General features: G+C 53.5%; 1 protein-coding gene across 3 annotated transcripts in view; it reads right to left on the bottom strand.

The window, feature by feature from the left end:
- Positions 1 to 818: 818 nt before the first annotated feature.
- The window catches only part of ZER1 (zyg-11 related cell cycle regulator), a 28148-nt gene continuing 12893 nt past the window's right edge, over positions 819 to 16073 (bottom strand). For 2 of the 3 annotated variants that reach the window (XM_069582220.1, XM_069582218.1), the window contains 13 exons: positions 15227 to 15663; positions 14820 to 14996; positions 13449 to 13563; positions 13157 to 13303; positions 12640 to 12813; positions 9144 to 9359; positions 8186 to 8227; positions 7912 to 8031; positions 6915 to 7030; positions 6099 to 6287; positions 4989 to 5086; positions 2757 to 2859; positions 819 to 967 (listed from right to left, as the gene is read on the bottom strand). In XM_069582220.1, the coding sequence (XP_069438321.1) occupies positions 910 to 967; positions 2757 to 2859; positions 4989 to 5086; positions 6099 to 6287; positions 6915 to 7030; positions 7912 to 8031; positions 8186 to 8227; positions 9144 to 9359; positions 12640 to 12813; positions 13157 to 13303; positions 13449 to 13563; positions 14820 to 14996; positions 15227 to 15663 (1992 nt within the window). In that variant the 3' untranslated portion in view covers positions 819 to 909. The remainder of the gene's footprint in view (positions 968 to 2756; positions 2860 to 4988; positions 5087 to 6098; positions 6288 to 6914; positions 7031 to 7911; positions 8032 to 8185; positions 8228 to 9143; positions 9360 to 12639; positions 12814 to 13156; positions 13304 to 13448; positions 13564 to 14819; positions 14997 to 15226; positions 15664 to 16073) is intronic. The other variant, XM_069582221.1, reaches the window with a different exon arrangement.

Genomic DNA, 16073 nt, shown 5'->3' with positions numbered 1-16073 from the left:
GCTGCAGGCCGATGAGGGGTGGGGAGAGAGCGAGCCCCTGGCCCCCGGAGCTATTGGCTTCCAGGGCGGGAGGCGGGTGGTGGGGTGCGCAGGTTCCGGGTATGTTTGGCGGAAGGGGCAGTGGTGTCTGCCCGGGTTCTGACCAGCCCTGGGCTGGGGCCTTCCACAACCTGGGGCCTGGTGGGAGACTAGGATGCAGCCTCCATAGCAGCGTGGCCTCAGGCAGGCCTGGCCAGAGGGCAGCAGAGCCACTGGGCGCCTTGAAGGCCCTCTGGGGCTGGGACTGCCTGGACCGAGGCAGGTACGGCTCACTTCCTTACCCCAGAGGCCCACAGCCAGGAGCACCAAGGCATTGGGGAGACCCAGTGGGGTTAGTTTTTAATCCCCAAACCCCATCAGCTGCACTGAGGAACCTAGATGGCGTTCTCAGGCTTCAGTGGGCGGATTAGGAGGCTGGAGTGGGCTCTTGGGGGCCCCACTGCCTCTCTGAATGGGAAGCGAGGCCAGGGTCGGAGATTACAGGGCACGGGCCAGACACTCACAATGTTAGAGGCGTTTAGTCTGGCAGGGGTGGGAGTGAGTGTGGCAGCGATGAAGGCTTTGAAAGTAGGGGCTTGAGGATGGCCAGGGAAGCTGCAAGGACTCAGGGGGTTATTTTGTTTTTGTACAGAAATCATACACACAAAACTTCACACTTCCTAACCAAAAAAAAATAATATATATATATATATATAATATATATATCTCACTAATGTTAAGGAAAAGCGTCGGCTGTGCAAAAGTTCCCCTGTGTCCCTTCGTCCAGTGGGAGGCTCCCCGGGGCATAGGGATCTGCCAGCTGGGTGGCTTGAGCGCGCTTCCTCTCGACCTCGTGGTCCAGAGCAGTGGCGGGCCATGGGGGCGGAGGCCTTATCTGGACGTGTCCATGTTCTCCTCTTTAAAGTTACTGCAGTGCTCAATAACCTTGCTGGAGACAATGGGAGAAAGAGGATTGGAGGGTGGGCTTGCACTGGGGTGGGCTCAGCCAGCTCCTTTCAGCTGATCAGGCTGCTGGATTTGTTGGCAAATGTTAACCATCCTGCTGACACTGAATGAGATGATGTGTGCCAAGTGGCTGGCAGAGTGGCCGGCGTGTTTGGGGTACCCAGGAAATGGTACTTGTGGCCACGAATGCCTTCAGCCCCCTGTCCTCCCCGTCCTACCTCCCCAGGCCTCCTTCCTACGTCTCAGCACCAGGGCATCTGTGGTTAGGAGCTTCCCTGAATCAGCTCAGGCCTGACCCCCAGAACCTTCTGTTCCTTTTCAGCAACATAGTCCTTCAGTTTCCCTGCCCACCCAGGCCTTTTTCTTCCCCTGAGTCTACTGGTGGTCCCCAAACTGGTTGCACGTGAGGTTCACCCAGAGATCCTGTCCCAGCAGGATCTGGGCAGGTCTAGGCAGGGCGAGGGCAGCTGTGCTTTGCCCAAGTACAGGGGCTCCACATCCTGCAGGGGCAGGTCCCAGTGCAGTGCTGGGAACCACCCCTCGTCCTCAGACCTCCAGTCTCTATCCAACTCCATCTGGCCCTTGAGAACTGCTGCCAGGTGTCATCCTGAACCCTGGACAGCCTTCCCACTCACACTAAGCCTCTGGGTTGGTGGTTGGAGCTATGTTCACTGCAGCCTCTTTGTGCCAAAGAGGCACCACACTGCCTTCTAGGAGCTAAGGGACGCCTGGGGTGGGACAGGACTTGTGGACTTCTCCTAAGCACCCTGCCCTCAGGCTGGTCAGCTCAGGTCCTACAGAGATTTCAGAGTGGTTGGGGTAGGTTACGGGTCAGTCTTAGCCAATGCTTCTCAAATCTCCTGGAAGCTCTGTTGACAATGCATATCCCCAGGCCCACTGCCCAGACTCACTGGAAAAGAAAATCTAGGGTAGGGCTTGTACATTTTTAACAATCTTTTTAGGTGATCCTCTGGGGAGGTTAAGTTGCAGAACCACTCATTCTACCATTCTCAAACTCAGACAAATCTGTCAATTAAATGTTTAAGCAGTGCTTTTTGCCAAATATAACTGCAGAAACAGCCAGTGAGTCCTTCTCTGGGGAGACTCTGAACTCCAAGCGCACCCCCCTCACTCCGCCCCACTGTGACACTTTCTATTCTACACTGTCTTTAGAACCAGGGTAAACTTAACTACATCCCCTTCTAGAAGGGATCCTGGAGGAAGCACGGTTGTCACTGACGATAGTGAAACGCAGCGCCCCTAAGGGTCTTTCTTGTGCACTGATGGCTGTGAGATTCCAGTAGATGACAGTTTAGACCCGGAAGTGAAAGCCACAGTGCAGCGGAAGGCCTGTGTCCAGGACCTGCGTGTTCAGAAACTCATGCATTCTGCCCAATCTTAGAATGCATTTTACCATAGTGTCCTTTCTTTAATTGGAATGTCTTTGGCCAAAAATAAGGACAAATTCTGACCTGACTTGCTAATGCCCAGGGATGAGAGGACGGGATTTGTTGGGAATAAAGGAAAACAAAACTTACAAATGCGGGCAACGATGCTCTGTTCAGAGCTTGATCATCTGGTTTCTGGCCACGCGCTGGCCATTACGACACTCAGGGAGGCCCCAGCTGGACATCAGTATGCTGTCCACCTCCACTCTCAGCTCTGAGTTGCCCCTGGCATTGTTAGCCATTCCCACCCACGAGAGGGCCCGGCTGTGTGTCCCTGGCTCCCCCAAGCCCAGGCTCCAGGCAGAAACACTGCCAGTCTCTCACCGGGCCATTTCCTTGGTCTCCTGCCGCGCGGTCGCCATCTTGATCATGTCCCTCAGGAGGGGCATCCCGCCTTCTTTGATCAGCAGAGGGCAGTACTTGTCCGCTGTGGGGGGGTGAGGGCAGACAGCACGTGATCAGGGTGGGACTTCTATCAGCCTGTGGCCCCGAAACCCTCCCCTGCTCTGAGGATGGCCCTCCCAGGATGGGGGATGAAGACGTGGGCCTGAGTGAGGGTGTGGCTGCTGGAGCCATGTTGGCCCGGCCCCGAGGCCAAGTTCCTGAGGCCACCTGCGGGAAGCGAGGGGTGAATCCCTTGGGAAAGGCTCTTCCCTTCGCTTCGTGGTGGCATTTCCCCCCAAATATCACCCACTCCGGCCCCTTCTATTCTCTGAGAAGTGTTTGTAAAAACAAGGACTTCCTAAGCACCGCCCCCCAGGGTGTCTTGATTCAACAGATTCAGGAACATGTATTTATCTGCACTTTTAACAAAATATCTCCGGGGGATTCTGGGACCCACCGGGAGGAAACCACCAGGCCTGCCCACTGCTGGGCTTCATGGTTCACTCCCACAAAGAACATTCTAGGGCTCGGGATCCAGGGCTGTATAGACACTCCAGAGAGAACATGGGCATTTCAGTGGTCTTCTAGCAGCTGTACAGTATAGTATAGTATACTGGAGCTATTTTTTATCATCTCCATTTAATGATGAAAGAGCTGAGGTGCAGAGAAATGAAGCAGCCCCATCGAAGTCACTCGAGAGGCCTGTCAGAGCGAGTCCTGGCTCAGAGCTCTTCCCAGCTGCCACGCTGCCTCTCTGAGGTAAGGTGCTACTTTTTAGTAAGACTAACCTCAAGGAATAATAAAAAGATTTGCTGAGCTGGTATGTGCCACGTGCTCTTCTCGGCACTTTACATGTCTTATTCCCCAGCAATCCTACGAGCTAAGTACTGTTATTAGCCCATTTTAAACATGGGGAAAATGAGGCCCAGAGAGCTTGAGAAGCCTGCTCAGAGCAGCGCAGGCAGCCTTCCCCCAGGGCCTGCCCTCTTTTTGTTTTTTTTTTCTGGTTTGTTTATAAATGTTTATTAAAACAGAAAGCTGTTTGCTCGTCTCTCCCAGGAGCATCCATCTAGCTGCCTGTCACCTGGTAAGGTATGTGACTGCTGCTGTCATAAATGATTTTGGAATCTTCAGAATAACAACGAATCTGCCTTTGCTTAAAAAAAAGTCCTTGTTCCATGCCTTGCAAGCCAACCCTTCTCTTTACACCTTTATATAAAAGGTCTCCAAAATGTTCACTCCAAGCAAGCTATGCATGCATATACACATATATGCAGGAACAAAACAAGTTGGTCTGGACACATCAAAGTTTCAAGTCCATCCCCTTCAACTTCCACCTAATTCTGCGGAGGGCCTACACTCTCATCCCCTCTGCCTGCCAATTAACAGGACTGAGCGATATCCAGGCACTAGGGCTCAACACTTTCCACTGGTTCTCTTTTCCCACCAACCTTATGAAGTAGGCATTACTATCCCCATTTTACAGAGGAAAAAATCAAGGCCCAGAGAGGTTAAATTACCTGCCCAAGATCACATAGCTAGCAAAGCAGAGCACTAGGGGCAAGCCTGGCCTGCCATCAGAGTCTCTCAGTACTACACCCTCCTCCTCCTCTCCTGGAAAGGCACTGCACGGAGGACTCGGTCCAGGCTCTTCTCAGGGAGGCAGGACTCTCTTGGAGAAAATAAGTGAGAGTTGTTTTCAAGTTCTCTCCTGGCCTCTTGGATGTCTGTTTCCTTAGGAGTTCGTTCTGGTTTGGGTTGGTCTTATCCTGCCTTACAGAAGGCATAGAGATTTTTATTTTCTATTTTTCTGGTTTCGTGGTGCAGCAGGCAAGATCTCAGTCTCCTGACCAGGGATGGAACCCGTGCCTGCTGCAGTGGAAGCATGGAGTCTTAACCACTGGACCACCAGGGAAGTCGTAGCACAGGATTTCTGACTATTCACTCATCTAAAGCAGGAAATACTGAGAAAGCAGGGTGTGTGGGGTCTCTGGATGGGCCGGCTCGTCTGCCAGGCCTGCTTCTGCCGATGAGGCAGGAGCGAGCCATGCTGCTGGGTGTCCCACTGATGCCAGAAAGAGGTGAGGGAGGGCGCAGACACTGACGCCGGCTCTCACAGCGCTCCCCCCGGATCATGGTGGATGAGGGAGCCAAGGGGCTGCAGGTACTCACGGTAGACAGACACCAGGTTGTAGAGGGCCCAGGTGGCCCAGTGCTGGCTGACAGGCGAAATGCCCTGGGGAAGGAGGCGAAGAATTGGCTCAAATGACCTGCAGGAAGAAAAATCAAGTTCACTTTTCATGCTGGGCATTGGCAAGGTGCACTGGGGGCTCCTCCTCGCTGTAGGGCCTTATAATAAGCAGGCCAGCAGGATGGAGGGGACACGCTGGGGGGCAGGCATATGGTCCTTCAGCCCATTTCAGGCTCCACAAAGAGAGCTCCCTTGTGAGAGAGGTCATGAGCATGAGGGAGGAGGAACATGGATCAGGTGTTGCAGAGATGGCGGCAGGGAGGAGAGCCCCAACCTGGGCCGTAGGGGCGGAGGACACTGGGAAGAAGAGATTGTGACTGCACTTCCCATCATGGCCTTCTACGCGCCATCTGGAGTCATGGTCCAAAAGCTTGCAAGATGTACGTGTGACCCCCACAAACCCCCTCCCCAGGCTAGTGATCCCACTTCCTCTCTCCTCTGAACGGACGGTAATTGGAGCATGGGCAAAGCCACGAGCACGAGCCTGTTCCTCCCGATTTGGGTTTTCAGCTTCAGTGTCAATCACTATGCCATGGCCCAGGCGCACACAGAGGTGACTCAGTTATACAACAGGGAAGGAAACCCATAGCTGCGACTGGAAATTCAATCATGTGATAGTAAGACTTGATGCCAGCTGGACGGAGGCGGTTTAATCTGCACAGAAAACTGCTGGAAGGAGAGACGCCGGAATGTTAGGGGGATGCTCTTCTCAGGAACGAATGGTTTCTGTTTGTTTCTTATCGTTTATGTATTTTCTCCTTTTTTTTTTTCCCTCTCTCACAACTGAACATGGACTGAGCATCTGTGAATGGCAGGCTTAGCGTACACAGGTGCTGATGTGAGGGAAAAGGCACCAAGCTGAAGAGGTGAGGTATGCGCCTTTACTCACACACCTCATGGACCACATGTGGGCTCTCCGTGGACCACAGCTCAGTTAGAAAGACCCAACTCAGGACTAGAAGCACCGACCAGGCCTCCTCAGGAAGGAGCGGCCTGTCCCAGCACTGACCCCGTGTCCACAGCCCCCGCACCTGTAATTGATGTTTCTCCGTGAGTTGATGTCCCAGCTCTGGATGGCTGCCCACATGCGCTCCTCCACCTCCTCCCGCTGGGGTTCACAGATGCCCCAGGCCTTGGGCCCATCAAACATGATGTGGGAGAGGACGCCGCAGGCGTTGTAGGAAACCTCAATTCCATCTGCCTTGCTCTCCAGCAGGTTGCTACCAAGAACGGAGAAAAATGGAGTCCTGATCCCCCAGGCCCACTTCAGATACAGGCTGCTGACTTCAACTAATAGATTAGATGCCAGGGAGACTATTTATTTCTCTATCACTTATTATCCACACCTAGATGCCATTTTTTTTTTTTTTTGGTTGTGCTGCACACCTTGTGGGATCTTAGTTTCCTGTCCAGGGTTTGAACCTGGGCCCTTGACAGTGAAAGTGCTGAGTCTTAACCACTCAACCGACAGGGAATTTCCCATGACTTCTTTTTCATTAAAAAAATATTTTTTTTGGCCATGCTGTGTGGCATGCAGTATCTTAGTTCCCTGAACCAGGGATCAAACCCACACCCCCTGCATTGGAAGTGTGGAGTTCTAACCACTGGAACCCTAGGGAAGCCTCCCCCAAATGACTTCTAAAGGGAATCTGAGGTCATGTAAGATAAGATATCGCTACAAGGGGACCATTTACGGAGGGTTCAAAGGATAAGAACCTGCACCATAGAGTGAAGGTGACATTCCTAACAGAAACCTAAACTGATAGCAGTTGCTACAATTGAGCACTGATTAGAGCTCTGAGCATCCTGGCAGCCAAGGAGAAAAGGAAAAGGAGCAAAGTACCAACCTGAAGACACTGATGAACTGGGAAGTCATGAGCTGGGGCCGTAGCTCCTTCACCTCTGCCACATTCCCCAAGAGTCCCAGCATATTCCGATGCAGCTCCTGCTTCTCCGGGAACTCCTGGCAAGAGAAGAGCCATTCGGGTCGGAGCAGCGAGTACCTGATTTGTGTCTGATGCTGGTGAGCTGGAAGCTTTATGAGCACCTGTCCAGCCATTTCTACTGGACAAAGAGAGGGTGCAATTTGCTGCCCTCCTACCTCCCAGTACGCCTAGGACAGTGCTACGTATACACTACAAGGGATTAACATGGTGGGGCTCCATGCCACAAACTCAAAGGCTGAGTGTGCAGAGGTGACCTATAAAATTATGAATGGGACAAACATGATTCTATTTACAAAAACTCGAAATATTAAGCTTCAGGGAATCCTTTTGGAAACTAAAGCAAGAAAATAAAGAATGAGTTTTAGGATGAAGAGGTCACCCTACTGGACAGAATTCTGTCCAGCTGACACCCCAGTGGACTCTGGTCAGACCTAGGCAGTTGGAGCAACCACGCTGAGAGACTGGTTTGGGTTTTTCCTTGGAGTGTGTGTTGTGTGTTAAGTCACTTCAGTCGTGTCCGACTCTGCAACCCCACAGACTGTAGCCCGCCAGGCTCCTCTGTCCATGGAATTCTCCAGGCAATGCTGGCATGGGTTGCCATTTCCTCCTCCAGTGGGTCTTCCCAACTTGGGATCGAGCCCATTCCTTCTGTCTCCTGCGCTGACAGGCGGGTCCTTTACCACCAGCGCCGCCTGGGGATGCCCTTGGTGGGGGGGCTCTAAGAGAGGCCCAGCCAGGCCATCCGGGTCAGGGAAGACCTCCACAGCACATCCTGGGCTGGTGGGTCTGAACGGGCTCCGCTGCCCTTCCATGGGAACCATGGGGAGAGGGGAGCTGGGTGACCTGGGGACAGAGGAGAGGCCAAGTGGGGGTCCGGCTGCTGCTGGAGAGGCGCTACCTTCAGGCAGTCCAGGAACAGCTTCATGCCGTTGAAGTTGAGGAACATCTCGCAGTTGTCGGGCGTCTCGTCCGTGATGTTCCACAGGGCACTCCAGGAGAACTCCATCACCTGGTCGCACTGGAGCAGGGAGAGGGCTCAGCACAGGTGTGCAGGGACGACCCGCAGGCACCCAGCGAGGCGGTCCCCGGACAGAGGCGCACACCCCCAGGGCAAACCCGTCCCCTCTCAGCCGAGGGGACGGGGCGGGTAGCTCCACAGAGACGCGACTTACTATCTTGTCCAGCAGCTTCTTCTGAATCAGCTTCAGCATCGTCTGTGGGCAGAGAAGAGAACTTGAGGGGGGGCGAGGGGGTGGCCAGGGCTTCAAGAGCTACTGTGTCCTCCCAGAACCAAGATGGAGAGGAGTCAGTTACTCCGTTCCTGTCAGCACCTCCTGACACAGCTGCCTCTCTAGGCGCTACCCTGGTGGCCCAGTGGCTGGGGATCCACCTTCCAATGCAGGGGACATGGGTTTGATCCCTGGTTAAGGAACTAAGCTCCCATATGCTGCGGGGCAACTAAGCCTGAGCACCCCAACTACTGAGCCCGCCGCAGCCAGGAACCGACACAGCCGAATACACAAATATTTAAAAAAACAAAACAAAACCCTGCCTCTCTATTTGGGAGGCTGTTCAAAGAAGTGCAACCCACAGACCTGGTACTTAGCATTAGAAGGCCTGGCACAACCTTGATCCGCCTAGCTTTGGGCACCTCCTACCCTGTGGACTTCAGCCTCCCCAGTGATGACTGGAAGGAGACTGGAGGTGCCTCCCTCATTCTTCCCTTCTCTTCTCCAGCAAATATTGATTATCTCCCCAATTGTGTGCTGGGCCCTGTGCTAGGAAGTGCTGGGGACAGGATGATGGAAGGATGTAGCATGGTGTCTTTCACCATGGAGCTCACACCCAGGGAGGAGGCTGACATTAAACAGCTAGTCCCTCAGATACTTCTTTAATCCCAGCTGGGAAGACTTAACAGGGGCACCTGGTCTGAGCAGGCAGGAGTACAGTGGGACCTCCCGGGACACTGGAGAGGATGGGAGAGAATGACAGAGTTCTAGGTGGAGGAAATCTAAGGTCAGAAGCAACGTTCACTGCTAGGATGTGAATCCCAAATCCACCCTTTCAGCAGAGGGGCTCTGGAAGAGACAGGGAGGGGAGGAGGGAAGGGCAGTGCCCCCCTGCACGCACCACAACAAAGCCCATCTTGCCCACGGCCTCCTTGTGGTCATTGTCCACCTGGCAGACCAGGGCGTTGCACAGGTGCACGGCGATGCGCTGGATCGACTCGTCCTGCCGCGTGGGGTTGAGGATGCTGAGCAGGAGCTCGTTGACGCGGCGGTACTGGAACTCCAGCTCCTCCGGGATGCTGAAGTTGCAGAGCGTCAGGCAGCAGTTCCGCTGGACCTGGGTGAGGCCAGGAGACAAGCGGAGCACAGTCAGGGGTGGCCCTGGAAACTGGACCCGAGAGTCTCTCTAGAAGTGTGGGATCGTCCAGAGCTGTGGCAGTCCACGAAGGCTTTCTGGAAGAGGAGAGAGACTAAGAGGCCGTTTATTTTTTTTAACATTAAAAAAAAAAGTGAACTATAATACACAGAGTGGGGGGTGTAAAATACCAAGGTATAGTTTCGCAAATAATTATTAAGCAAATGAACTTTTCAACAACCATGGAACCACCATCTCGGTTAGGAAAAAGGACACTGCCGGCAGCCAGAAGTCCCCCGTGTGTCCCTTCCTGATCGTAAGCCCTCCCTGCGAGACGGCCCTATCCCGGCCTTTCCGTATGAAAGATTCTCTAGCGACTTGTAGCTTCTTGCTCCACTGCAGCTTTGTGAGATCAACCATGTTGTCGTTAGTAGGTGAAATGTATGTCTCTTTTTTTCATTTGCAGTGTAGAATTCCAATTGATTCATCCAGCACACTGCTGGTGGACACCTGGGTAGACTTTGGTGTCTGGCTCCTTCATGGCAGCCACGTGTGTGGGCTCCTCCGGGGCGACCCACAGGTGGGGTGGAGCTTCTGGGCGACAAGGTGTGCATGTCTTCAGCTTTACCAGGTAACTCCAGAATGTTCTCACAGTGGCTGTACCAGTTTACACTCCCACCAGCAGCACAGGAAGGTTTTGGTTGCTTCATCCCCTCGATTTCTTTTTGTGTTATCTGTGGGTTATTTATTTTTATTTTCATAGTATTCTTGCACATTTTCCTCATAATTTAACTTCCCACCATCCTTTCTCATTAGATACTGGAAGTTCACCACACTTCATTACTTACGTAGATTAGAGAATATTACCAACCTGGGTTTGATCCCTGGGGCGGGAAGATCCCCTGGAGAAGGGGAATGGCGACCCACTCCAGTATTCTTGCCTGGAGAATTCCATAGACAGAGGAGCCTGGTGGACTATAGTCCACAGGGTTGCAAAGAGTCAGACATGACTGAGCAACTAACACTGCCGACCCCTCGTTAACTCTGTCCTTCCCCTCATAATATACACACATTTTGTAGTTTGGGGAAAAAATTATTTTAAATTATAGAAGCAATACTTACTCACTGTGAAACATTCAAATAACATTATCTGAGCAGAAAGTAAAAGTCCCTCACTTTATTCTTCAGAAGTAATCCCTATTAAAAGTTTGGTGCACAACCATCAAGATTTCTCTACCATGGAAATATAAATATGGGGAGAGGAAAGGTGAAAGAGGTTTTATCCACATTGGTTGAGAACGTTTCTTCACTTGTCCACCCACAGGGTCATCCATGTTATGTTAGGATGTACAGACTGACCATCATATCCCACAATGTGAGTGGATCTAACACTGCTCTGCAGGGCCAGGCCCCTATTGTTGAACGCTTTGGGTTTCCTCTGACTTCTATGTATCAGAAAGGGTGAATGTATATATATATTTCCTTTATGCATATCTCTTAACTGTGGAATACCTAGGCCAAAAGGTAAGTGTGCTTACAGTTCTGGCAGGTTCTGCCAGCTGCCCCATGAAGAGGCTGTCCGAGGCTTTCCTCACCAGTGGAAAGCGGGAATGTGCTCTTCCCCGGGCCTTCGTCAATGGGTATCATCAATCTCCCCAGTCAAAAAGTGGTTTTTATTAATTTCTATTTCTTTGAATGAGTTTATTAATTTGCAAGTCTTCAACTAGCATCCTTTTTTCTTAAAAAAAAAAAAAAGATAAAGACACCCCTGGGACCTCCCCGGTGATCCAGTGGTTAATCTGTGCTTCCAATGCAGAGGACACAGGTTCAGTCCCTGCTTGGGGAACTGAGATTCCACATGCTGCATAGCACGGCCAAGGGGGAAAAAAAAAAGACCACCCTTTTACCTGATGATAAAATCTATCTCAACAAAGGAAAAAGTTGCTCTCAAGTCTGGAGTTGGGAGTTAGTGGGAAAGGGGGCCTCCTCACTCCTGCAGAGGCTGCATCCCCACCAGAGCTTTCTGGAGGACGATGCAAGAATATATACCAAATGCTTTAGAAATACACAGACCCACTGCTCCAGCAGTTCTCCTTTTCAACAAGTCTCATAACAAGCATGGCTTACATGTATTCAGCAAAGCCTAATTTGAAAGTGCAAAACATGGGGGTTTCCCTGGTGGTCCAGTGGGTAAGATTCTGAGTTCCCAATGCAGGGGACCCAGGTTCAATCCCTGGTCAGGAAACTAAATCCCGCAAACTGCAAATAAGATGCTGCTTAATCACAACTAAGAGCTGGCACATTCGAATTAAAAAAAAGAAGAAGAAATAGCAAAACGTTAACAGCAACCTAAAATGTTTAACCATGGGGCTGACTCAGTCAGTGCAGCCCACGTACTGGGGGGAGCCCCTCTGACTACTCCGTGGGGATTGGGCTTGGCCATGGCCTCCAAGTCCCCAGCAGAGTCAGCACCAGGGCAGCCTCTCCCTGGAGGAGGCGCTGCACACGGTGCTGACATCAACAATTAGGAAGCTGAACTGTTAAAACCAGCTGCCCCGGGGGAGGAGCGCTAGGATTGGCACTTTCACTCTTTAGTTAGTCTTAGACATTTTCTGTTACTTAAATTTGTTTTCTAAGCATTAGGGAGCTCACTTTTTGTCATCAGAAAAGAAACATGACTCTTCAAATTTTGTTGTAAACCATTTGTTGATATGGGAGATATTCACATTCACAAGACGCTGTTGAAATGAAAACTCATGTTACAGGACGCACAGGATGGTCCTGTTTACTCAATAATTATGCATAGACTAAAAGCCAGAAGGATGTTAACAGTGGCTATCTCTGTGTGACGAAATTATGGCTTTTTTTCCCTTCCTTTATACCCATAATTGTAATTTTTCTCCAGTAAAAAACTTGATTACTTTTATAACAAAAGCAGCTATTGGGAAAAAAAAAACCCACCCACCCCAGCAGAGCATCACTGGGAAGAAGGGCTAAGGAACAAGCAGGAGCAAAGGCCCGGGACCCCTGGGGGAGGGCAGGGTGGGAGACAGACTCGGGTGGGGTCAGGTCAGGGGGCCCTGAATGCCCGGTCCCAGAGACTGGGAGTGATGCCCCAGGAAAGGGAGGGTTGGCAGCGGGGCGGGACAGAGCCAGGAGAGAAAGGCGGAGAGCAAGCAGGGCACCCGGGGGATTGGCGAGCCTGCTGGCGAGGCTGGGACACAGGGAGAGGGGCCAGAGCGGGCAGCGGGCAGGGGCTCACCGTCACCTCCTGGTAGGATTCCATGCCATTCAGCACCACCTGGATGACCTGCCGGCGCAGCTTGACGCTCTGCTCTGAGCGGTACTCGGAATTGGTCAGGTAGAAAAGGGCGGCGCTGCCGGTCACCTGGATGTTCTTGTCATACTTGTGGCACTTGAGGGCCGTGATGACCAGCTGTACCAAGATAGGGCATGGGCCAGGGGTTGGCCAGGCCTGCTGCAGGTGTGCAGGGACAGGCCTGGGGCAGGGTACGGGGGCTTGGACAGGTCCTCTGGGGCAGGGCTCAGCCCAATCCTGCTCCCTGAGGGCAGGAGTCGGGGTTGGGAGGCAGAAACTGGGGTCGGCCATGGTCCTGGGACACGGTTAGTGCTGGGCCAAGGGAGGCACTGAGAGACGGGGTTGGGGTTCGGGGGGTGGGATGGCCAGTGTCCTGGGAAGGAGGAGGGGGATGGTTGAGGAGGGGATGGGGGAGAATGAACTGGAGACCCTCAGAGGGCCCTCCAGGGTTGGTGCTGACCTTCAGGGCCCGCAGAAGTTGGTTGCAGCGTTCGATGCGTGCGATGTCGAAAAGCAGGTTGATGGCCCGTGAGGTGATCTCCGGCCGGTGCTCCGTGTAGGCCTCGATGGCGTTCAGCACCTGCTCCTCGTTTTTGTCACCACTCACCTGGAGAGGGAGCATGCTCAGAACATCCCGGAAATGGCCAAGGGGTAGGATGCCTGACCCTAATTCCATCTCTAACCCCAGGGCGGACACCCCCTCCCTTGTCGTGGGGCGCCCCAGTCCTCCCCTCCCCAGGCCCCCCTCTCACTTTGTAGGCCGGAATGTGCGTCAGGCGGCACAGGGAGGTCTCGAAGAGCCCGAGGAACTGCAGTGGCCTCTTCAGGGCCCGGAAAGGCATGATGCTGCTCTTGGAAGGCTCAGTGCTGAGGGGAGAGGGTGCTGGCATCAGCGGCGTGGGGCCCGCGGCGGCCCTGGATCCAGCCCAAGGAGAGCCTCTCCCTGGGGGTGGCGAAGCACGTTTCCTTGGGGCCCTCTGCTAGGCCCTCTAGCTGCATCTATTGTTTACTTAAAGGCAGTAGAGGACTTCCCTGGTGGTCTCCTGGTTAAGATTCTGCGCTTCCACTGCAGGGGGCACAGGTTTGATCCCTGGTCGGGGAACTAAGATCCCACGTCTTGTGGTATGGTCAAAAAAAAAGGCAGAAGACAGACATAGACCCCACCTCTTGATGGGAGGGTGACAAGGTCACATTGTAGAGAACATGTGGGATGGGAGATTAACTGTTGCAGCCAATCCTGCTTGCCGTTCCAGGGAGGGCATGTCACCTTTAGGCTCCCGCAACAGCCAGGAATGTTATGCCCATTAACCAAACTCCAAACTCCACTCCAGTCCAGGCTCGGGGGAGGGCTTAAGACCAATGACAGTAACGGGGGACATATGTATACATATAGCAATTCACTTTGTTGTATAGCAGAAACTAACCCAATATTTTAAAGCAGTTATACTACAATCAAAAAAGAAAAACACACCAGGGACTTCCCTAGTGATCCAGTGTTAAGAATCTGCCTTGCATTGTAGGGGAGATGGGTTTGATCCCTGGTTGGGGAACTAAGATCCCATATGCCCAGATGCCACAACTAAGACTCAACACAGCCAGATAAGTAAATAAATATTAAAATTTTAAAAAAAAAAGACCAAAGACAGCTAGAGGGGGCTCTGAATCAGCTCTCTCACCCGACCAACCCAGGGCCCAGCCTGTCAGCGGTAACCCCTAACGATTGGTGGGGCCGGCGGCCTCCCGTGACCACCGCCACGTGGCTCAGGCCGTCTGAGTGCTGCAGCCTCCCAGTCACTCCCCGTGCTCGCGCCTCGAGCCTCTGCACATGCTGTTCCCTCTGCTAGAGCGCTGTGGTAGATGTCTTTGGCAAACTCAAGACTGAGCTTTCGGCACAGCCTGGATGCCATGCCTCCTCCTCCTTCCTTCTGATCCTCGAGGCCACTCCGGAGCCCCGTGTTGCCCCTACCGCAGCCTCAGTGATGACTTGCCTGTCCCCATTAGCTCACACCCTCGCGAGAGGGCCTGATTTGTTTCTTCCTCATCAGCACGGCGTGTGGCAGAGGGGCACCTGGTCAACGCTTGTTGGATGCCACCCGCTCGCGAGCAGGGCAGGTGGGGCCCACCTGGTCTGTCCTGCTTCCTCGTCCGTCCTGGAGATGCTGCAGTTCTCCAGGATCATGTGGCCGGAAATGTCCAAGGACATCAGGTTCCCCAGCTTCTGCACGAAGAGGCTCAGCACCTTGCGAGTCAGCTTGAACTTGTAATAGCTGGAGAGGCGGTCTCGGGAGATGTCCAGGTGTCTGGAGGTTGGGGCAGGGGGGTCATGGGTCAGGTCTAGACTGGGGCTGCCTTGTAAGCTCCTGCTGCTTCAGTCCGAGGCCCCTGCTACAGCCGACCCAGGCGCCCTGAACAGCCCTGATCCAGCCAGAACAGGGGGCATAAAGCATGGGACTGTCTCTTCTAGCCCCATGTGCTGCCTGGCCTGCTGACCCCCACCTCCCCGTGCCAACCCCGCGAGCTCAGAGCTCACCGAAGCTTGTGCAGCTGGACAATGACACGGATGTGGTCGTCCGACAGGTCCATGTTGTAGAGCACAAGGGACACCAGGCTGTCTTTCCACTGGGTGAGGAAGGCTGCATCGCTCGTCTGGATGCCCGAGAGGTCCAAGGCAGCCAGCGAGTTGAGGGGCCGCAGCAGGGACTCCACGGGGACCCCGTCGATCATGCGGCCCAGGTTGAGGAAGCGCAGGCGGCTGAAACCCTCGAAGGTAAAGTCCTTGACCAGCACCTGGCAGGTGGGGTTGACAAGGCACTCATCTTCGCAGCCCCCAGGGTTCTCCTCCTCGTAGAAGATGTTCGCGCAGCCAAAGAGGCTCAGGGATACCAGGGTGTGGCTGAAGCTCCTTAGAGTCTGCAGGCTCTTGGCGGACAGCTTCTCACAGTTGGTCAGGTACAGCTCCACCAGGTCCTGGTGGCGGGGATAGCCCCGTCATCACCTCCGCCTACCCCTACCCTGGCCCTGGGCCACAGGTGGGATTGGGGAGGGGTCTGCACAATAGGGGCTTCCCTGGCGGCTCAGTGGTAATATGCCTGCAGAGCAGGAGCTGCAGGAGATGAGGGTTTGATCCCTGGATTGGGAAATCACCTGGAGGAGGGCATAACTACCCACTCCAGTCTTCCTGCCTGGAGAATCCTATGATAGAGAAGTCTGGCGGGCTACGGTCCATGGGGTCACAAAGAGTCAGACCTGACTTAATGAGGACATACGCGTGCACAATAGGAAGGGTGCTGGCAGGGCCTTGGGGTTCCTGCTCCGACCCCCTGCCTGCCTGTCCTGGGGCGGCCTCCCATGGCCGTGCCCGGGGCCTGAACGACCAG

This window comes from Ovis canadensis, chromosome 3, assembly GCF_042477335.2.
Source record: "Ovis canadensis isolate MfBH-ARS-UI-01 breed Bighorn chromosome 3, ARS-UI_OviCan_v2, whole genome shotgun sequence".
NCBI classification, from domain to species: Eukaryota; Metazoa; Chordata; class Mammalia; order Artiodactyla; family Bovidae; genus Ovis; species Ovis canadensis.
Note: the sequence above shows the minus strand (reverse complement) of the source record. Positions and strands in the feature narration are given on the sequence as shown.